This window comes from Musca domestica, unplaced genomic scaffold (genome assembly GCF_030504385.1).
Source record: "Musca domestica strain aabys unplaced genomic scaffold, Musca_domestica.polishedcontigs.V.1.1 1, whole genome shotgun sequence".
NCBI classification, from domain to species: Eukaryota; Metazoa; Arthropoda; class Insecta; order Diptera; family Muscidae; genus Musca; species Musca domestica.
The window spans coordinates 9,906,428-9,930,013 of NW_026712114.1; the positions used below are offsets into that span (position 1 = coordinate 9,906,428).

The 23,586-nt window shown below is 35.7% G+C and overlaps 1 protein-coding gene across 1 annotated transcript in view; it reads left to right on the top strand.

The window, feature by feature from the left end:
• Nucleotides 1-531: 531 nt before the first annotated feature.
• LOC101897038 (carbonic anhydrase 2) overlaps nt 532-23,586 on the top strand; it is a 65,056-nt gene continuing 42,001 nt past the window's right edge. The window contains exon 1 of the mRNA XM_059118652.1: nt 532-1,227. Within this exon, the coding sequence (XP_058974635.1) occupies nt 1,200-1,227 (28 nt within the window). The 5' untranslated portion in view covers nt 532-1,199. The remainder of the gene's footprint in view (nt 1,228-23,586) is intronic.

Genomic DNA, 23,586 nt, shown 5'->3' on the forward strand with positions numbered 1-23,586 from the left:
GAAATGTTTGTTGCTGATAAAAACAAGTGTACAGGTGTCTGTGTGAGGGGGGGACGATTGTGGCAGTTATGGGCTTACATGTCTCTTTATGTGTGTACGTGTGTGTTCGGTTATTTAATTTCATTCATTCATACCTTTTGTTTCATTCATTGTTTCCAATTGTTTTGTTGATATTTTTGCCATTTCAGTGTATGCTGTTATTTCCTACTGTTAATCTCACATGTGGGTGGGTGGGAGAGGGAGAGAGCATGTGAGAGTAATGTTAATGTGTGAACATGAATTTTGCCGGGTTTTTATTTAACAGCAATGATGATTACTGTTATTCTTTATTGTGGGTGCTTATTTCATTATATCAAAGGGAGAGAGAGAGAGAGTTGTAGAAGTCATGAGAGAAATTATATTTTTGCAATTACCGGAGTATGGGTGTATTTTGTTTTGATTTGCCAATTGTTTGTTGTTCTATGTTCTGTAAATCGGCCCGCTCGAGCGCTTTTAATATTCTGTTATACGTACGGTGGGTATAGCGACGCATTGCAAATCGTATCACATTCATCAACAGTGGACGATGTTATGCCGTTGTAGTCGTTGTCGTTCTTGTTGTTGTTGTTGCTCTTGCTGCTGTTGCTATTGTTTTTGCTTTCACATATTGACGCCTCGAGACCATAAAACTCGGTACGGTGATATTTTTTCGTATTTAAAATGAAAAGTTTTCAACAGTAATCGTTCAGATTTTGAACGAAACGGTATCAAAAGAAAGAAAATTCCCCAAAAAAAAAAAAAAAAAAAAAAATAGCGAAACAAAAAGAAAAGCAATTTCCCGCAAAAGAATTACCACCTGTCAGCTGCTCAATATTATTAGAAAGGCAAAAAAAAAAGAAAATTAAATTAAATGAATTAAAAATAAATAACGGTTAACAATTTAAAGGCTATTTAAATTGATGAAAATTTCTGTTATTAACCGGCATTTTTTACAAAGTGTGATAGTTTAAAAATCCGTATTTAAAGTTCCTGTACCGCACTGAATTTTGGCATCGCGTGTTTTGCTGCCATTGATTGCAAATTAAACAAACATTACAATTAACTAAATTGTTTCGAACAAAAAGCAAAAGTGTTGATTTTTATTTAACAAAAAATAAAAAAGACCAACCGTTTTACTTTTCACAAGGATAATTGCCAAGCAATTGATTATTGAAAACAACATGTTGCCATATATGTTTTTAATTACCGGTAAGTAGAAAGTTATTAACTATTTTATGAAAATGCTACAAAAGGGAGAAATGTTAAATAATAAATTATGATGATAGGAACTGGATAAATATGTTAAAAACACATTAAAAAATGAGTTTGGTTTAAAACACCAACATCTAAACAAAAGGAAGCGATTTGAGAAGATAACTATTAGATTAAGCAATGGTTTATTGCAAATTAAAAATTTGGACCTGAAAGCTCTTTTGACAAAATTCTGAATTGCAATTCATGATTTCTACCACCATTAGAAAGAACCTCAAATCTGGATATATATTTTAATATATCAAATATCAATATCAAATTCAATACTTCCACAGCGTAACAAATGGGACATTTCTATACATTGAAATAATTTTTGAGAAGAGATTTCTATTAAGAATATGGTCTTCGTTTAGCATCTCAAATTGCATTGCGTTGCATGATGAGCCCCTTAAACAGCGGCGAAATGTTTCGCATACTGGTTGGATGCGTGGGATCTTGCTAGATTTTCAATAACACCTCCTTAGGTCATTAACAGCTCAAGTAGAAGGGGAAGTGATCGACAATTTTGAAAACAGTTTCCTTAAAATTCCTACAATTTTGGACCACATGTCCAAAACTATTTAAAAATATAGAATTTTGACCTATTTAGTTTAAAATGTGATTAGAACACTTAAAATATCCAAATTTAGAGGTCTATCGTTTTATCCAAAATCTCGTAATTCATCGAAAAAATTTTGTGAGGATGGTTTTTTATTCATCTCAAAATATCAACTGCCGCTATGGTTGAAAAATGGGTTCGAGACCTTAAAATAGTGCTTTTATATCAATTTTTAAAAAAACTTATACCTGTATTGAAAATGTTTGATGGGTGACTCTATTTGCCTGAAAATTGTGGTTCAAATCTTCGAAATCTAAAAAATTAAAATATTCGGCAGGGAACCTAAAACACCAAACTAAGTTGGTGGTAATAAGATCTTGATAAAATCGGAGTGGAATAATGCGGAATATAAGAAAAAAGGGTACTTAATGTCAAATTCCAGCTGATTTGAATTGAAATTGAGGTTGAAATCTTCAATATATCTAAATGAATATATATATTAAGCATTTTTTTAAAGCGGTATACACCCAGAATGAACTTTACATGCCAATTTCTAAACTATTCAGTGAAAAACTGTGGCTAAAACTATCTAAATTCCGGTCATCGGGAGATCCTAGAAAGTGGACCAATTTTATCAGAGGTAGAAAGCCATAATAATTCTATTAATTTTTTCAGAGGTACTCATTAAAACTCTCAAAATAAGATTTGAAATAGTATTGGTGAAAAATATACAAAACAAGTTAAAAAATATCAGTCGGTTTTGCCGACAGATGTATACCTTCAGGCAATGTTCGATTATTTAAATATATTTCGACTTTTGCTATTTTCATTCGAATTGTTGACCCTCAATGGAGTAGGTTCCGAAGGAATGGGCCAATATTGTCCATTTCCTATCGGTCCTAAATAAATATGATATAAATATTCCGACGTGCCGGGTTTGGATTAAACTCCTTTCTTCCTTCACTTTATATGAGATATGTGATCATTTTTAGAAAATGTAAGTACCAGATACCAGTCGACCGAAGTATTCAATTTTCATACTTCATCTAACTCAGATAAAAATATTGGTATCGGCAAATTTACAAAAAAATCGAATTTTATGCGAAATCATAAATTTCATAATCATCTCAGGTCTCAGAAGAAATATTCCAATCTCTTCCATCTTTTTAACAGATCTTGTGTTGATGGAAATATTGAGATGTGCCAAGTCTGAATAGAATCGGATGTTAATTTCGCGTTTTATGAGCTTCATGGACATTCAAAATGTTAACCCTTCATGGGCAGATACCAGAAGGAGTGGACCGGTAGTAGAAATAATGGGATGTGTGAAATATGAAGACAATCGGACTCTTACATCAAATTTTAAGAGAATTGTAATTATTCAAAATTTTGACCATTTGTGGGGGTGGTACTTGATGGAGTGAACCGATATTGTTCATTTTCGCACCTGATTAGGATTCGAAAAGTTCGAAAAGTTAGTGAAAAATCGGATTAACCTTTCTATTTCTGTGCAGTAAACTATTTTTTTTTAAATATCGATCTTTTGTGGTGGAGGAACCAGAAGGAATAGACCGATATTACCCATCTTTGAAATCGATCTAAGTTTTACAATAATATAACGATGTACCAAGTTTGGACCAAATCGGATACTAGAGACTTATCGTGCCCACCAGCCAGACAGACAGATAAACGGACATCGCTAGATCGACACTAAATGTCCTGAAACGGATTTGGTCCGAAGAGACCTAGGGTCTAAAACCGCTATTTCGAAGAGTCACGCTTTGGCCGTATCAAATTATATATACCCTCTCTAGCCATATATGAAAACGTGACTCTTTCAAACAATTAACTGCCAGAGAAGGTGGTTCCTATTACGAACTCCAAACACCATGTTTAGAATAGTTCTGCTAAAAATGTAGCTAAAATCATGAAAATATAGGGGCTACATGAATACATGAGTTTGTATAGACAATTTTCTATCATGGGAAGCATTCTGTGATACACATCATTAAAATACCGAATATCTAGAGGTACAGTTACATGGGATCTATACCAAAACTTGGAGCTATATGTACAATTCTCTGCAAGGAAATTCCCTGCATACCTGGAACACATACTCCTAATTAAATATTTTCAAGTCCTGCAGGACTGAAACATATTTGAGTATAATTTTATTAACCCACTTTATTTCGTTTCATTTATGGCTTTCAAACGACCAATGAAACCGTCACACGCTGCCCGAATGTTGCTCTGCGTTTTTTTTTGGCTCATTCCCGGCGAAGCGCTTGCTTGAGGTGATCGACACTTTGGCATTTTTTAGTGCCAACCTTGCTTTCCAAAATACTCCAGACACAATAGTCCAACGGATTGGTATCCGGAAAATTTTGTGGCCATTGTGCGCTGGAAATGAAGCGAGGAACTTCATTTTGTAACCATTCTTGGGTGGCGCGTGCAGAGTGCGATGGTGCTGAGTGCTGTTGGAATGTGCAAGGTCTGTGTCCAAAATGTTTGCATGCCCAAGGCTTTAATATATCCTCCAGAATATTTTCGCTATAATGTTCGGCATTTATTTTGATGCCACGGTCGATTAATACGAGCGGAGAGCGATCATCGGCTGTTATGGCGGCCCACACCATCATCATGGCCGGCGTTTGAGTTCTGGTGGCCAAGCGAAGGTGTACATTTTCAGCTGACCTCTTTGACAAGTAAACACGATAATTTTGTTTGTTTACAAACTGCTGGACAATGAATGTTTTCTCATCGGAGAAAACCAAATTCGGCAGTTCACCACTTTCGGCCAAGCGAGGCAACTCTTTAGCTTTTTTGATTCTATTTTCTTTCTGTTGCGGTGTAAGTTCTTGCACTTTTTGGAATTTCAATGGCTTTAACCTGAGCTCATTTTTTAATATTTGCCGAATGGAATATTACGATATGTTCAGCTCACGAGCCTTTTTTCGGTCACTGCGACGCGGGTTTCGATCAAGTCGCTTCTTTACTTTTCGAACCATTTCTGCTGATGTTGCTGTTTTCTTGCGTCCACTTCCTTGACGTACACTTCCAGGATCACGGTAACGAGCGATGGTACGAGACATAAACGATTTATTCACATTTAAATGCTGGAGTGCTCTAACGATAGCCACTTGTGGTTTTCCAGCCAAATATCAAGAAATCACACCATTACGCTTGAATTCCATCACGAATAACTTTTTTCCTCGAAAATTCTCACCAAAATGCTTTTCTACGCTCGTACACAATATAGTGAGCTGTCACTGGAATAATTCTAACAGCTGTCGAAGAAGTGGCTTAGAAATGACAGCAGTCTGAAGTTGGTTGCAGTTTTTCCATCTCATCCTGTAAGTAAATCCCAGCCAGCCTTAGCTGCATTTTTAGTTTTTGAGTTTTGCTTTGTTAAGACGAAGATCATACGTTTGGGATTTATTTGTTTATTTCTCTTTCGAGACAATCCTAATGATGTGAAATTAGCAGTGAGTAAGAGCATAGACAAATAAAGGTATAGACAAAAAAGTTGTCTCATCTGTTATCTCCGAAAAAAGTGCTTCAATAGATGTCGTTCATGCTGTTCTCTCACTCAATTCTCTCAGAATACAAAATATTGAATATTTTTATTATTCTTTATTGTTTATCAATTAAAAACGAAACAGTGACTTTGTGTACTTTTTCATTATTCAAATATGCCGCGAAATATAAAAATATAGAACTTAAATAGCAGAAAAATGAATAAATTTTTTTCGAAGTCGTGAGACTTCACTAGCCCTGAGGGACTTTACAGGCCCAAGATCAACCATAGTGACATCTGCCGGAAGGGGTAAATTTTAAAACTTTTTAGTCTATACCTTTATATGTCTATGGTAGGAGTCTTGTAAGCCATTATCCACACCAAATGTGCCTGAAGAGACGTTGAACCAAGAGCGAAACACGTCGTATGGTGATGAGTGTGTGATAGTGTCTCTCTGTTTTTTTCTGCAAATTTGAGATCATTAACCTCATCTCGAAAGAGAAATAAACAACTAAATGGTCTTTGCCTTAACAAGAAGCAACTCAAACATTTGTATTTTTTGGCATGTGAAAAGAGCATCGTGGTCGGCTAACTAAATTCAATACTCAGTGAGAGCATATCTTACCCTATACCTTTATTTGTATATGGTCCTGGCTATCTTAGCATAAATATCAATTCAAATTATGAGAAAGAGCAAACAAAGATCAGGTCTTCCAAGACAAATTTTTCCACATATCACGAAATTCCCCTAATTGTTTTGTTCTAGCCTTCATTTTATCTTTTTGGCAATTAATATCAAATTTTATTATTTGTTCTGACCTACCCTTCGCAAAATGTTTTGCTTTGTTTTTTATGGATTTCCAGCAGACATTTATTTCGTCAATGAATTTTGGCAAGTAATTTTATGGATATAATCAGTGTGGGTGGGCGGTGATAAGGTTTCTTTTCGTTTTTTTTTTGCGGTGAGAAGACATTGACATTCATCCACCAGAATTGAGATATTTGTTAGGCATACAATTTTTGGCTGTTAAACAAATATTGAATAAATCATGTATAGGGCTTCACTCACTTCATGTTTGACACTTACTTGAAGTATGTAAGAGTCAGAATTTTTTGGGTGATTTTATTTTTCTGTTACTAAGAACAAATTGTGGGGTTTGTTTTGGAAAGTGTTATCTTGTTAGGAATAAAATAGTGGTGTAAAATTTGGCAGTATTTTACACCACTATTTTATTCCTAACAAGATAACACTTTCCAAAACAAACCCCACAATTTGTTCTTAGTAACAGCCTATAGATAATTTTTTGATCTAAGTGGGGTCTTCTATCATAAGACTCCCATGAGGACAACTTACTGTCCTATATGAGAAGATCTTCCCGACTTCTATATGCAGACCTTTTTGCTTCTATGAGGAGACTTATGAGAAGACTTAAGGGTCGTCTATGACAATATTTACTCGTTTTCTATAAGACAATCTTTCGGCATTCTATGGAATGACCTTCTGGTGACTTATATACAGGGTGAGATGAAAAAACTGCAACCAACTTCAGACTGCTGTCATTTCTAAGCCACTAGTCCGACAGCTATTAAAATTATTCCAGTGACAGCTCATTATATTGTTTACAAGCGTACAAAAGCATTTTGGTGAGAATTTTCCAGAAAAAAAAATTTATTCGCGATGAAATTCAAGCGTAATAGTGTGATTCCTTTATATTTTTCGCTGGAAAACCACAAATGGCTATCGTTAGAGCACTCCAGTATTTAAATGTGAATAAATCTTTTGTGTCTCGTACCATCGCTCGTTACCGTGATGCTGGTAGCGTAGCCCGACGTCAAGGAAGTGGACGAAAGAAGACAGCAACCAGAACTTCGCTTGGCCACCAGAACTCAAGCGCTGGTGATGGTGTGGCCTTCATTACAGTCGATGGTCGCTCTCCGCTCGTATTAATCGACCGTGGCATCAGAATAAATGTCGAATATTTTATGGCGAAAATATTCTGGAGGGTGTATTAAAGCCTTGGGCACGCAAACATTTTGGCCACAGACCTTGGACATTCCAACAGGACTCAGCACCACTCAGTACGCTCCACCCAAGAATGTTTACAAAATGAGGTTCCTCGCTTCATTTCCAGCCCACAATGGTCACCAAAATCTCCGGATACCAATCCGTTGGACTATTGTGTCTGGAATATTTTGGAAAGCAAGGTTGGCACTAAAAAATACCAAATTGTCGATCATTCCAAGCAAGCGCTTTGTCGGGAATAGACCAAAATACCGCAGAACAACATTTGGGCAGCATGTGACGGTTTCATTGGCCGTTTGAAGGCCATAATTTGTGTCAAAGGCGACTAATTCGAAAAAATCTAAATTTATTTTAAAATTCGATGCTATTCCCGAATTTTTTTGCTTTCATTCAAAAAAAAAAAAAAAAAAAAAATGTAAAAAAAATTAAAAATTATGGCATTTGACTTTGTTGCAGTTTTTTTTCTCACCCTGTAAGTGGGGTCTTCTATCATGAGGCTTCCTCGTATTCAATGAGAGGACCTTCGCCTATTCTGTGGGGAGTTCTTTCCGTCTTCCTTGAGAATACCTTCCCGACTTCTATAAGGAAACCTTCCGTCCTTCTACGAGAAACCTTTCGGATCCTCTATGAGAGGACTATCGGGTTGCCTATGACAATTTCTCTAGTTATACCCTATACCACTACATAGTGGTAACACTACATAGTGGTAAGGGTATTATGTCTTTGTGCATTTGTTTGTAACATGGAGAAGGAAGCGAGATAGACCCATAGTTACTTTTGAGGATCTACATAGAATCACTTTCTGAGTTGATTTATGCATGTCAGCCGGTCTGTCCGTCCGTCCGTCTGTCCATGTATTCTTGTGAACAAAATGCAGGTCACATTTGTTATCCGATTGAGATGAAATTTTCCAAACAACATTTGTTTGGCCCAAGGACGAACCCTATTGAAATTGGAGATAATCGGTAAAAAATTAGAGGTAGTTCCCATATATATCTTCGTCCGATTTGCCTTTTTTGTGCACCAAACATGTAATATCAGCCCGAATAGTATGGAATTTTGCACATACAACCAAATTAGGCCTGAAAATAAGTATGCCAAATTTGTTCGAAATCGGTTAAGATATAGCTATAGCTCCCATATATATTGTTCATCCGATTTGTTATTTTTGTCCTCCGCAGCCGTAATATGCACTCTGTAACAAAAATATTTGGGGAAATATATCAAATGCAGCTCAGAAATACCTTTGCTAAATTTTATGGAGATCGGTTCAGATTTGGATATAGCTCCCATATATAACTTCGTCCGATTTGCTTTTTATTGTACACCAATCGTTTAATATTTGTCCAAATGGGATGGAATTTGGCACTTACGACCGAATTGAGTCTAGAAGCTAGTATGCCAAATTTGGTGAAGATCTATTCAGATATAGCTATAGTTCCCATATATATTGTTAATCCGACTTGTTGTATTTTTTACCCACAGCCGTAATATTTACTCCGTAACAACGATATTTAGGGAAATATATCAAATACAGCTCAGAAATATCTTTGCCAAATTTTATCGAGATCGGTTCAGACTTGGATATAGCTCCCATATATATCTTTATCCGATTTCAAATTAATTTTGCACAAAATAAGCAATACAAGTCCGAATTTAAAAGATACAAATGCTTCGGCATATTTAGACCTTTGAACTTTAAATAATTATTATAATCATAGCGTGTACAATTAAATTAATTGTTATGTGGAGCCCTACTAAATTTGCAAAGTGGTGTAGGGTATCATAAAGTCGGTCCCGCCCGACTTTAGGACTTTCTTTACTGGTTTTTTATTAGAAGCCTTTTTGGCATTCTATGGGAAGACCTCCTGGTGGTTTATAATCGGATTTTCTAGCCTTCTGTTAGAATATGTTCGAAGATGTTTATGAGAAGAACTTACGACCTTACATGAGAATACCTTTGGGCTTTCTGTAAGACGACCTTCTGATCTTCTGTGGAAAATTCTTAAAGTCTTCTATGAGAAGAACTTTTGGCCATTCATGATATGAACCTCTGTCTTCCTTTAAGATGACATTCTGGTCTTCTGTTAAAATCCTTCTGGTTTTCTATGAGACTATCCTCTGATCTCTTATTAAAAAACACTTTTGATCTCCTAAAAGAAAATCATTTGGCTGGGTCTTGCCTGCTCTTCTATGGAAAATTCTTAAGGTCTTCTATGAGAAGAACTTTTTGCCATCCATGATAAGAACCTCTGGTTTTCAATAATAAGTCTCCCTTTAAGACGGCATTCTGGTCTTTTGTGAAAATCCTTCTGGTCTTCTATGAGAGTATCCTATGATCTCTTTAAAAAAAAACTTTTGATCTCCTAAAAGAAAATAATTTGCTTGGGTCTTGGCTGCTCTTCTATGGAAAATTCTTAAGGTCTTCTATGAGAAGAACTTTTGGCCATCCATGATATGAAACTCTCGTCTTTAATAAGAAGTCTCCCTTTAAGGTGACCTTCTGGTCTTTTGTGAAAATCCTTCTGGTCTTCTATGAAACTATCCTCTGATCTCTTATTAAAAGCAACTTGTGACCTCCTAACGGAAAATTATTTGCCTTGATAATCATTAAAATTCAATCTCGCCACCATAAAATTAATAATAAAAAAACCAAAAAATCTCAAAGGTAATTTTCCACACCCGACAAAATGTGATGAACTGTCGCCAAATTATATCTTAACTTTTGCAATTAAGTTAAGCGGGAGAAAAAAAAACTTAAAAATCATAAATCAAATATTTGCCCAATGCCGAGCCACATTATCATCAAACAAATCAAAAGTCATCGTTCAGAAATCACAAAACGAATTGTGTGAAAGGCTGCTGATTTGGTTATGGCACTGCGGCAAATATCTATCGACGTCACAATGATAGTAAAAATCTTTTGGTATTTTTCCAAAATATCGATTAGCAAAGGCCCCAGGTTATTACTTTATATATATGGAATTTATATTGAATATTGTATTTTATTATTACTTGCAATTATTTGCCCCTATTTGCCATGATTGTAAAAAAAATATTTTTGTTACAATAAAAGAAAATTTTTGCTTGAAAGCTAGCAGTAGAACCTCCATCATTTATTTAAATTTTTTTGAAAACACCGTACTTTTTGGGACCAAGAGGGTTCACTGAACCGAGGACTTACACAACAAATAAAATTAATTACAAAATTTATTCCATTTTATTACCTTTCAATACTAAACGAAGATTACATATTTTGGAAATGTGAAAGAAATGTTGTTATCATCAGTTTTTTTTCGTGTAATGACAGTCTGTCGTACGTCTTGTCACTATGTCGAATGTCGCCTGTCGTGTGGCAATAGAGTTTTATGTTTATATGATCGTTGGCATATAAATGTTTTGCTACTTTTTCAAAGCGAACACTAACCCACTCACCCTCTTTATCTTAATTGAAATGTCGCCGCTGGAGGTGATAAATTTTAAAGAAATTTGAATTTAAAATTCGTCAAGGTAAATATGAAAAATCGATTGGTTGACAAGAAATATTGAAATAGATAAGACGCGGTAGATCTGGAGTAGTCATGTAAATGAGTTACAAACCAGCAACAGAAGGTTTTTTTTTTTTTCAAGAATAGTCATAGTCTTCTCATAGAAGACCAATAGGAAGAGATTCTCATAGAAGACCAATAGGAAGAGCAGAAAGGCTTCTCGTAGGAGACCAGAGGTATTCTCATAGAAGAGCTGACGGTCTTCTTCTATAGAAGAGCAGAAGGTCTTCCTCTATAGAAGAGCAGAAGGTCTTCCTCTATAGAAGAGCTGAAGGTCTTCCTCTATAGAAGAGCTGAATGTCTTCTTCTATAGAAGAGCAGAAGGTCTTCCTCTATGGCAGAGCTGAAGGTCTTCCTCTATAGAAGAGCTGAAGGTCTTCCTCTATGGCAGAGCTGAAGGTCTTCCTCTATAGAAGAGCTGAAGGTCTTCCTCTATAGAAGAGCTGAAGGTCTTCCTCTATAGAAGAGCTGAAGGTCTTCCTCTATAGAAGAGCTGAAGGTCTTCCTCTATAGAAGAGCTGAAGGTCTTCCTCTATAGAAGAGCTGAAGGTCTTCCTCTATAGAAGAGCTGCAGGTCTTCTTCTATAGATGAGCTGCAGGTCTTCTTCTATAGAAGAGCTGCAGGTCTTCTTCTATAGATGAGGTGCAGGTCTTCTTCTATAGAAGAGCTGCAGGTCTTCTTCTATAGATGAGCTGCAGGTCTTCTTCTATAGAAGAGCTGCAGGTCTTCTTCTATAGATGAGCTGCAGGTCTTCTTCTATAGAAGAGCTGCAGGTCTTCTTCTATAGATGAGCTGCAGGTCTTCTTCTATAGAAGAGCTGCAGGTCTTCTTCTATAGATGAGCTGCAGGTCTTCTTCTATAGAAGAGCTGCAGGTCTTCTTCTATAGAAGAGCTGCAGGTCTTCTTCTATAGAAGAGCTGCAGGTCTTCTTCTATAGAAGAGCTGCAGGTCTTCTTCTATAGAAGAGCTGCAGGTCTTCTTCTATAGAAGAGCTGCAGGTCTTCTTCTATAGAAGAGCTGCAGGTCTTCTTCTATAGAAGAGCTGCAGGTCTTCTTCTATAGAAGAGCTGCAGGTCTTCTTCTATAGAAGAGCTGCAGGTCTTCTTCTATAGAGGAGCTGCAGGTCTTCTTCTATAGAAGAGCTGCAGGTCTTCTTCTATAGAAGAGCTGCAGGTCTTCTTCTATAGAAGAGCTGCAGGTCTTCTTCTATAGAAGAGCTGCAGGTCTTCTTCTATAGAAGAGCAGAAGGTCTTCCTCTATGGCAGAGCTGAAGGTCTTCCTCTATAGAAGAGCTGAAGGTCTTCCTCTATGGCAGAGCTGAAGGTCTTCCTCTATAGAAGAGCTGAAGGTCTTCCTCTATAGAAGAGCTGAAGGTCTTCCTCTATAGAAGAGCTGAAGGTCTTCCTCTATAGAAGAGCTGAAGGTCTTCCTCTATAGAAGAGCTGAAGGTCTTCCTCTATAGAAGAGCTGAAGGTCTTCTTCTATAGAAGAGCAGAAGGTCTTCCTCTATGGCAGAGCTGAAGGTCTTCCTCTATAGAAGAGCTGAAGGTCTTCCTCTATGGCAGAGCTGAAGGTCTTCCTCTATAGAAGAGCTGAAGGTCTTCCTCTATAGAAGAGCTGAAGGTCTTCCTCTATAGAAGAGCTGAAGGTCTTCCTCTATAGAAGAGCTGAAGGTCTTCCTCTATAGAAGAGCTGAAGGTCTTCCTCTATAGAAGAGCTGAAGGTCTTCTTCTATAGAAGAGCAGAAGGTCTTCCTCTATGGCAGAGCTGAAGGTCTTCCTCTATAGAAGAGCTGAAGGTCTTCCTCTATGGCAGAGCTGAAGGTCTTCCTCTATAGAAGAGCTGAAGGTCTTCCTCTATAGAAGAGCTGAAGGTCTTCCTCTATAGAAGAGCTGAAGGTCTTCCTCTATAGAAGAGCTGAAGGTCTTCCTCTATAGAAGAGCTGAAGGTCTTCCTCTATAGAAGAGCTGAAGGCCTTCCTCTATAGATGAGCTGCAGGTCTTCTTCTATAGAAGAGCTGCAGGTCTTCTTCTATAGAAGAGCTGCAGGTCTTCTTCTATAGATGAGCTGCAGGTCTTCTTCTATAGAAGAGAGGACCAACAGGCCTTCCCAAAAAAGACCAACAAGCCTTCTCATAGAAGACAAATAGGACTTTTCTTAGAATACTAACATGTCTTCTCATAGAAGACCACTAGGCCCTCTCATAAAAGACCAATAGGTCTTCTCATAGAAAACCAATAGGTCTCCTCATAGAAGGTTTTCTCATAGAAGACCAGAGGTTTTCTCATAGAAGACAAATAGGACTTCTCACAGAAGAACAGAGATTTTCTCATAGAAGACCATAGGTCTTCTCATAGAATACCAGAAGGAGGACTTCTCATAGAAGACCAATATGTCTTCTTATAGAAGAAGATTTATCATTCTATTATAAGGTAATATATCAAAATTACCGTCAGCGAAACACTGATAAAAGTCGGCCGTATTTTTTTCGATATTAAATTTCAAACTTCGTTTATTTGTTGGTGTGCTTAATTTTCATTCTTTTCCCAACTAAAACTAATTAATGCAATTAGTATCGTCCACACAATCAATAAGTTCTTCCACGCTTATGTTATCGCGACATGTCTTTCATTTTTTTAAATAAGTGGGTTTTATAAAATCCCCGTTCCTAATGTTTCAATATATTATTGAGACTAATAATAGAAAAAACGAAATTACAAAAATAATAATATTAATAAAAAAAATTGTTTTCTATCGATTGTTTATATGATTGTGTGAAAATTCCTAAACAAATATGTGATAAAAAAAATAAGTTAAGTTGTCTATGAAAGCGTGGCATTCATGAGGCTTGGTGGTAGCCAAACACTACTACATCCCAGTAAAAACAAGTAAAAAGCAGTAAGTTCGGCTCGTCCCGGCGATTTGGAACGAGTGCGAAAATTTTCAAAAAATAAAATTCGTTTAAAATAATGTTAAAATCTTAAAAATACCGAATATAACCGTTATATTGGTGTTCATACGAAGACGTGGACCTGCATAGGCAACTTTTCCCATAAGTCATTACAGTATTCAAACACGAAACTTGACAACAAAAATCCTGCGAATAATGTTGCTAAAATCATCAAAATACCGAATATAGGGAGGTACTGCTATATCGGGGCTATACGAGGACCTGGACCTGCACAGACAATTTTCTGCCATAGGCTGTAGTATCCATTACGAACTTCAAATGCGAAATTTGAAACAATTCCAGTAAATAATGTCGCTAAAATCATCAAAATACCGAATATCATGGGGTACTGTTACATGGGGACTATACGAAGACGTGGACCTAAATGGCCCATTTTAAATACCAAAAGTCATGCATAATACATATTTGAGTAAAATTTTATCAACCTACTTCATTTTGTTCGGAAGCTAGAGTGATTTCCACAGAGGGACGCACATTGCTAAATCGGCATAGAATTTTATGTTGATCAAGAATATATATACTTTGTGGGGTCAAAAATGTATATTTCGAGGTGTTACAAACGAAATGACGATCCTAAAATACTATAGTGGAGGGTATAAAAATTTAAAAATTATGGCTTTTGACTTTGTTGCAGTTGTTTTTATCTCACCCTGTATTTGCTTTATTTTTAGGGTCCGTTTCTCATTTTTTTTTGTTTTGTCTGCTGTTTGGCGTTGAACCCACTTTAATATTGTCTTTTATACTAATACACAATTTTTCCGAACTTCCCACATAGCGGCTGACGTAGGGTACAATAATTGCAACTTCAATCTGAGATAAGAATGCAAAAGGGCCAATAAATTTTCCGTAAATTTCATTTAAGTAAAATATTCAACAAGTCATAAAGATAATTAACAAAACAAAGCAAAACAATTATTAATTTGTTATTTGTTTTTTTCTAAACTTAAATGAATTCTAATGATAATGGGAAAATTGAAAAAAAAAAAATATTCGAAAAACAAATTTCAATAATTAATTGCTCCGACAATAAAAAACCCCAAAAATGGATACAATCATCCATGGAACCCATACCATATGTGAGTGCATTTCTGTGGAAGGATATATAAATTTTAACGATTTATATTTTTTGAGTGGTTCTCTTCATTCATTGATTTCTGTTTTCACACTTCACAATTCACCAAAAAAAAAAAAACGAAGAAAAAAAACAATAGCTGATTCCCACATCACTTTCTTTGGCGGCCCAAACGATGTAATCGTGGCTGTTTTGAAAATAAAAAAAAAAAAAAAAAAAACTAAAAAAACAATGCACGAAAATGTGTGAATGAAATGTTTGCAACGTTTGTAAAAATTTTGTTGGCAATTTAGCATTAATTAAATTTTCTGTAGGAAAATATTCATACCTATTTTAGCAATCCGCCGAGAATCAAACAACAATGCCAAAAACAATTTGAGTTTGTTTTTTGACGTCGTGTTTTTTGCATTTTTGTATTTTTCAAAAAAGTAATGGGCGGAATGAGTGCCGTTGAAAATTTTAGAATTTTCGTTGCCGCCCGGCAATTTTGTAATTTAACCTGACTGCCAGTGCATCGCCCGGATATGCATAGTTGGATGCCAATTCAACTTTGATTGTGGGCACAAAATTTATGAGTTTAATGGGAATGCCGGGAAATTGATAAAAATCATGGAATTTTCATTTCATTTGTATGCTGGGGAAAATTCGGAAAATAGCACGTATTAGGAATATTAAATAATGAATTTGAGATATAAACAAATTAAATTTTCCAGCACATCTGTGGATAAATTTAAGATATCTTATGTATAGGATGAGATGAAAAAAACTGCAACCAACTTCGGACAGCTGTCATTTCTTAGCTTTTCGTCCGACAGCTGTTAAAATTATTCCACTGACAGCTCATTATATTGTTTACAAGCGTACAAAAGCATTTTAGTGAGAATTTTCCAGAAAAAAAGTTATTCGTAATGGAATTCATACCCTTCACCATTTGGCTCAAATTTGGTCATTTTCAAAAAAAAAAAAAAAAAAAATCCGTTAAAAATTCTGTTAAAATATTAAAAATACCGAATGTAGCCGTATATTAGGGTCTATACGACGACGTGGACCTGTATAGGCAAATTTTGTCATAAGCTATTACAATATTCAAATGCGAAACTTGAAAAAAATTGTTTATAATGTAGCTAAAATTATCAAAATATCGAATATAAGGAGTAACCATGGGGGTTATAAAACGTGGACCTGCACAGACAATTTTCTGCCATAGGCAGTAGTATCCATTACTAACCTCAAATACAAAATTTGAAATAATTCCGGTAAATAATGTCGCTAAAATCATCAAAATACCGAATATCGGGAGGTACCGTTATATGGGGGCTATACGAAGACGTGGACCTACATGGTTCATTTTCTGTCATAGACTGTAGTATCCATTACGAACTTCAAATACCAAATTTGAAATAGTTCCGGTAAATAATGTCGCTAAAATCATCAAAATACCGAATATCGGGAGGTACCGTTATATGGGAGCTGTACGAAGACGTGGACGTACATGGCTAATTTTCGGTATTATGCTGTAGTATGTATTACGAACTTCAAATACCAAATTTGAAACAATTCCGGTTAATAATGTCTCTAAAATTATCAAAATACCGAATATCGGGAGGAACCGTTATATGGGGGCTATATGAAGACGTGGACCTACATGGCCCATTTTCTGTCATCGACTGTAGTATCCATTACGAACTTCAAATGCCCATTCATCACCCATTTTCAATAGCAAAAGTTCTGCAGACATAATACACATTTGAGTGAAATTTTATAAATCTACTTCATTTCGTTCGGAAGCTAGAGTGATTTCCTCAGATGGACAGACGGATAGACGGACAGACATTGCTAAATCGACATAGAGTTTTATGCTGATCAAGAATATATATACTTTGTGGAGTCTAAGATTTATATTTCGAGGTGTTACAAACGGAATGACAAACTTAATATACCATACTATGGTGGAGGGTATAAAAATACTCCATTTATGGTAGAGGGTATAAAAAATTTTAAAAATTATGGCATCTGACCTTGTTGCGTTTATTCTATTTCACCCTTTAATTCTTATAAAATGTGATGTAAGAGATCGATTGCTTTCAAATTACACATTTTACAAAATTTTTATTAGCATAAGGTCTGGTGTGAAGATTGAATATATCCGTCCGCTCCTACTGGTACCTCCCTTACAAAGGGTCAACATTTTAATTACCCCTGAAGCTCATAAAACGCGAAATAAACATACGATTCCATTCAGACTTGGTACATCTCAATAATTCCGACAACACAAGATCTGCTATAAAGATGTCACAGATCCGACCATTCCTTCTGGTACTTCCCCCACAGAGGGTTAAAGTTTTGAATAGCCAAAACACTTATAAAGTCCGGAATAAGAATCCGGTTTTCTTCATATTTCACACATCCCATTTTTTTTGCTAACATAAGATTTGCTGTGAGTATGGGATATATTGGTCTACTCCTTCTGGTACCTTCCCCACTAAAGGTCAAAATTTTAAAAATTCATGAAGCTCAAACTTCGCACATCTCAATATTTCCATCAACACAATACCTGTTTTTAAAGATGGTAGATATCGGACCATTTTTTCAGGGTTCAAGATTTTCAAAAACAAAACGCTCGAAGAAGGCAAGATAGGCATCCAACTCTCTTCAAATTTCAAAAAATACAAACATTTTTGCTAACACAAGATTTTTTATAAAGATGATATGTACCTGCGAACCCCTTCTGGTACCTTACCTACAAAGGTTCAACACCTTTATCTGTCATAACTTGTGAAAGAAGTCAGCGATTCTTTACAACTAAGTATTTCTCTCAACCAGAAACCTGAAATGAATATGAAATTTATGATTTCGCGTAAAATAGGATATAAATGTTCGATTTCTATATCTGTATTAGACGAAGTACAGGGTGACATAAAAAAGTTAAAACAGTCAAAAGCCATAATTTTTACATTCTTTTTTAAATTTTGCAGAATGAAAGCAAAAAATGTCGGAAATAGCATCAAATTTTAGAATAAGTTTAGATTTGTTCGAATTGGTCACCTTTGGCACAAATTATGGCCTTTAAACGGTCAATGAAACCGTCACACGCTACCCGAATGTTGCTCTGCGATATTTTTATTCATTCCCGGCAAAGCGCTTGTTTGAGGGGATCGACACTTTGATATTTTTTGTAGTGCCAACCTTGCTTTCCAATATACTCCAGACACAATAGTCCAACGGATTGGTATTCTGAGATTTTGGTGGCCATTGTGCGCCGGAAATGAAGCGAGGAACCTTATTTTGTAACCATTCTTGGGTGGCGCGTGCTGAGGGCGATTGGTCCTGAGTCCTGTTGAAATGTCCAAGGTCTGCGGCCAAAATGTTTGCGTGCTCAAGGCTTTAATACACCCTATGATGGCCAACCGAAGGTGCACATTTTCAGCTGGCCTCTTTGGCAAGTAAACACGATCATTTTATTTGTTTACAAACTGCTGGACAACGAATGTTTTCTCATCGGAGAAACCCAGATTTAGCAGTTTACCACTTTCGGCCAAGCGAAGCAATTCTTTAGCTTTGCTCTTTTGAGTCTATTTTCTTTCTGTTGCGGTCTAAGTTCTTGCATTTTTTGGAATTTCAATGGCTTTACCCCGAGCTCATTTTTCAATATTTGCCGAATGGATTATTGCGATATGTTCAGCTCACGAGCCATTTTTCGGCCAATGTGACGCGGGTTTCGATCAAGTCGCTTTTTTTACTTTTCGAACCATTTCTGCTGATGTTGCTGTTTTCTTCCGTCCACTTCCTTGATGTCGGGCTACGCCACCAGTATTACGGTAACGAGCGATGTTGCGATACACAAAAGATTTATTCACATTTAAATGCTGGAGTGCTCTAACGCTAGCCACTTGTGGTTTTCCAGCCAAATGTAAAGAAATCATCCTATCACTCTTGAATTCCATCACGAATAACTTTGTTTCTGGAAAATTCTCACCAAAATGCTTCTGTACGCTTGCAAACAATATAAATTTCTGTCACTGGAATAATTTTAACAGCTATCGCACGAGTTGCTTAGAAATGACCGCAGTCTGAAGTGGCATGCATTTTTTCATTACACCACGTATTATATACCACATTCTCTTTTGGCCAAACAATGCAAACATTTCAATGTTCGAGCTTTAATGGATCACTTATTCAGATGTTGTACCATTTAGTTCCTTTCAGTACTTTTATAGTATCATTACCATTATAGTGTGCTTTTCACATACCTCACCTTTTTTACCTCTCTTCATAAAAATGCATGTCCACACACCATCCTTAACCCATCTAAGAGTATACCTCAGAAAAAAGGACACTTGTGACACATTCACAATTCTGGCCCTTTTCGATCACTTGATGATAAAAATAATCATTTTGTAACGTTTAGCAATATTCGTACCTTCTATGTACCAATTTCCAAATATCACATTTTTAATCACCAAAAGAGTAACCCTCATCAAATAGTTTACAATGTCGACTCGTATCGGTAAATTGAAGCGCAGCGTACGTTTTTGTAACTTTTTGATTTTAACTTTCAAAACGCCGATGCACTTGTCGTCTATTTTTATACCCTACACCACAAGGTGGTAAGGGAATTATATCTTTATGCATTTGTTTGTAACAGGCAAAAGAAAACGAGATAGACCCATACTTCCTTTTGATGATCTGCATAAAATCACATTCTGAGTCGATTCATGCATATCCGTCCGTCTGTCCAGGTATTTTTGTAAACAAAGTACAGTTCCCATTTATTGCCCCATCCAGATGAAATTTTGCACAAATTATTTGTTTGGCCCAAGGACAAACCCTATTGAAGTTGGAGATAATCGGTCAAAATTTAGATAATGCTCCCATATATATCTTCGTCCGATTTGCCCTTTATTGTGCACCAAACGTGTAATATCAGTCCAAATAGTATGGAATTTTGAACGTACGATCAGATTGGACCTGAAAATAAGTATGCCTAATTTGATCGAAATCGGTTCAGATATAGCTATAGCTCCCATATATATTGCTTATTCGATTTGTTATTTTAGTCCTCCGCAGCCGTAATATGCACTCCGTAAGAACAATATTTGGGAAAATATATCAAATACAGCTCAGAAATACATTTGCTAAATTTTATCGAGATCGGTTCAGATTTGGATATAGCTCTCATATATAACTTCGTCCGATTTACCTTTGATTGTGCACCAAACGTCTAATATTTGCCCAAATGGGATGGAATTTGGCACTTACGAACAAATTGAGTCTAGAGGCTAGTATGTCAAATTTGGTGGAGATCGGTTCAGATATAGCTATAGCTCCCATATATACTGTTTATCCGATTTGTTATATTTGTTACCCACAGCCGTAATATGCACTCCGTAACAACGATATTCAGGGAAATATATCAAATACAGCTCAGAAATATCTTTGCCAAATTTTATCGAGATCGGTTCAGATTTGGATATAGCTCCCATATATAATTTTATCTGATTTCAAATTAATTTTGTACCAAATGGCAATACAAGTCCGAATTAAAAAGATACAAATGCTTCGGCATATTTAGTCCTTTGAACTTTTAAATTATAATCATAGCGTGTGTGATTGAATTCTCCCACAAAAACTTGTAATTGTTATGCGGAGCTCTACTAAATTAGCAAAGTGGTGTAGGGTATCATATAGACGCCTCTGCCCGACTTTAAGACTTTCTTTACTGGTGTAGGGTATCATATAGACGCCTCTGCCCGACTTTAAGACTTTCTTTACTGGTTAGCTCTATTTTCATATTCGACTAATTTTTTTTCTGTAATTATTCTTTGTGTTGCACAGTGTTATCAATATGCTCCAAAGTTTTGATTCCTAGGAAAATTTTCAGCAGCCGATATTTTCAAGTATTGTCTTTATTTCTCAGAAGAATGATTTTCCTGAGATTTATTTCTGCTAATTTCCTAACAATTAATCACATATCAGTACTAATCTCACCAAATCCCCCACCCATTGTTACCTTAATCACCGAATTACGTTTTTAAAATATTGTTTCAAATTATTCACCCCGGCAGGCTGTCGACAGTGTGTCTCGAATTCTATTTCTTTTCTTTTTCCAGATTTATTTTAAATTTAAAATCACCTAGAATTTCTAGAAATAATTTATCTCCACGAAAAAAAACACAATTGTGATTTATTTGAAAGCATTTTGTTTTGCTTTTTGCACTCCAAAAGAAATCAGAACATTTCATTTCGCTTTTTTTGGAAATCGGAGATTGCATTGAACATTGCCGAAACGAGAACGGATGATTTATGGGAAACGATAGGAGTTGTCGTGTGCTGTTATAAATTGGGCATTGATTTTGTTTTTTTATTATTTTTTTTTAATGTTTAACAAAAAAATAATTGAAACTGACCGGTACATTTATTAATAACTTCGATTGATTGACATAGCCATTGGCAATTGCCATACAAAAAGTTGGGAAAGTTTATGACCCATAGCATATCAATGATAGTAGGCTACTCAAAATGAGTCAGTTTTGGTATTTGTTTTAATTAAATAATAATTAGACAGTGTTTTTTGTAAAAGAAAGAGAATTGGTAATTAATCTGTAAAAAATAAAAAAATCAATATTTGAGTTTTGCCTTGTAAGACGAAGATCATGTGTTCAGATTTATATGTTTCGATTGGGTGCAATTTTTCAAACACCTAGAGTTCAGATGAATTTTGAACATTCAAGGAAAGGATGGCATTGGTCTTCAGCGACGTACCTAGAAATGTAGTGCAAATTATTTATGGTAGAGGTCCGACAAACAAAGAAATAAAAAAGCAGTAAGTTCGGCCGGTCCGAACTTTGAATACCCTCCATCATTTTGAACGAATTTGGAAAAATTTTCAAATTTAAAATTTTCAAAAAAAAAAAAATCCGTCAAAAATTTTATTAAAAAAAATCTATTAAGATCCGAATATAGTCGTTATATTGGGGTCTATACGAAGGCGTGGACCTGCATAGGCATAAGCCATTAGAATATTCAAATACGAAACTAGAAAAAAATCCGATGAATAATGCAGCTAAAATAATCAAAATACCGAATATATATCGGGGATATAAGAAGATCTGAACCTGCATAAACAAATTTCTGCCACAGGCTGTAGTACCTATTAGAAACTTCAAATACGAAATTTCAAACCATTTCGGTGAATATTGTACCTAAAATCGTCAAAATACTGAATAAAGAGAGGTACTGATATATGGGGAATAAACGAAGACCAGGACCTGTATAGACAATTTTCCATCATAGACTGTAGTTCCCATTACGAACTCTAAATACGATATTTGAAACATCTCCGGTGAATAATGTCGCTAAAATTATCAAAGTGCCGGATATATAATTAGGTATTTGATACGAAGACGTGGTCTTGCATACGCAATTTTTATACCCCATACCACAAGGTGGTCAGGGTATTATGTCTATGTTCATTTGTTTGTAACAGGCAAAAGGAAACGATATAGACCCATAGTTCCTTTTAATGATCTGAATAGAGTCACATTCTGAGTCGATTTATGTCCGTCCGTTCGTCTGTCCATGTATTTTTATAAACAAAGTACAAGTCACATGGAAAGGAAATTTTGTACAAATGATTTGTTTGACCCAAGGACGAGCCCTATTGAAATTGAAGATAATCGGTCAACATTTAGCTATAGCTCCTATATATATATCTTCGTCCGATTTGTATTTTATTTTGCACCAAACATGTAAAAGCTACCCAAATAGTATATAATTTTACACATACGGTCAAATTAGGCCTAAAAATAAGTATGCCAAATGTTATCGAAATCGGTTCAGATATAGCTATAGCTCCCATAAATATTTTTCATCCGATTTGTTATTTTTGTCCTCCGCAGCCGTAATATGCACTCTGTAACAACGATATTTGGGGAAATATATCAAATACAGCTCAGAAACAACTTCGCTAAGTTTTATCGAGATCGGTTCAGATTTGGATATATCTCCAAATATATATCTCCATATATATCTTGGTCCGATTTGTCTTTTATTGTGCGCCAAACGTGTAATTTTATCCAAAATGGGATGTAATTTGCCACTTACGACCAAATTGAGTCTAGAAACAAGTATGTCAAATTTGGTGAAAATCGGTTCAGATATAGCTATAGCTCCCATATATATTGTTCATCCGATTTGTTATTTTTGTCCTCCGCACCCGTAATATGAACTCTGTAACAACAATATTTGGGGAAATATAGCAAATACAGCTCAGAAATACATTTGCTAAATTATATCGAGATCGGTTCCGATTCCGATTCCATATCTAACTTCGTCCGATTTATCTTTTATTTTGCGCCAAACGTGTAATTTTAGGCCAAATGGGATGGAATTTGGCACTTACGACCAAATTGAGTCTAGAAACAAGTATGTGAAATTTGGTGAAAATTGGTTCAGATATAGCTATAGCTCCCATATATATTTTTCATCCGATTTTTTATATTTGTTCTCAAAAGCCATAACATGTATGCATTCCGTATTAACTATATTCAGGGAAATATATCAAATACAGCTCAGAAATATCTTTGCCAAATTTTATCGAGATCGGTTCAGATTTGGATATAGCTCC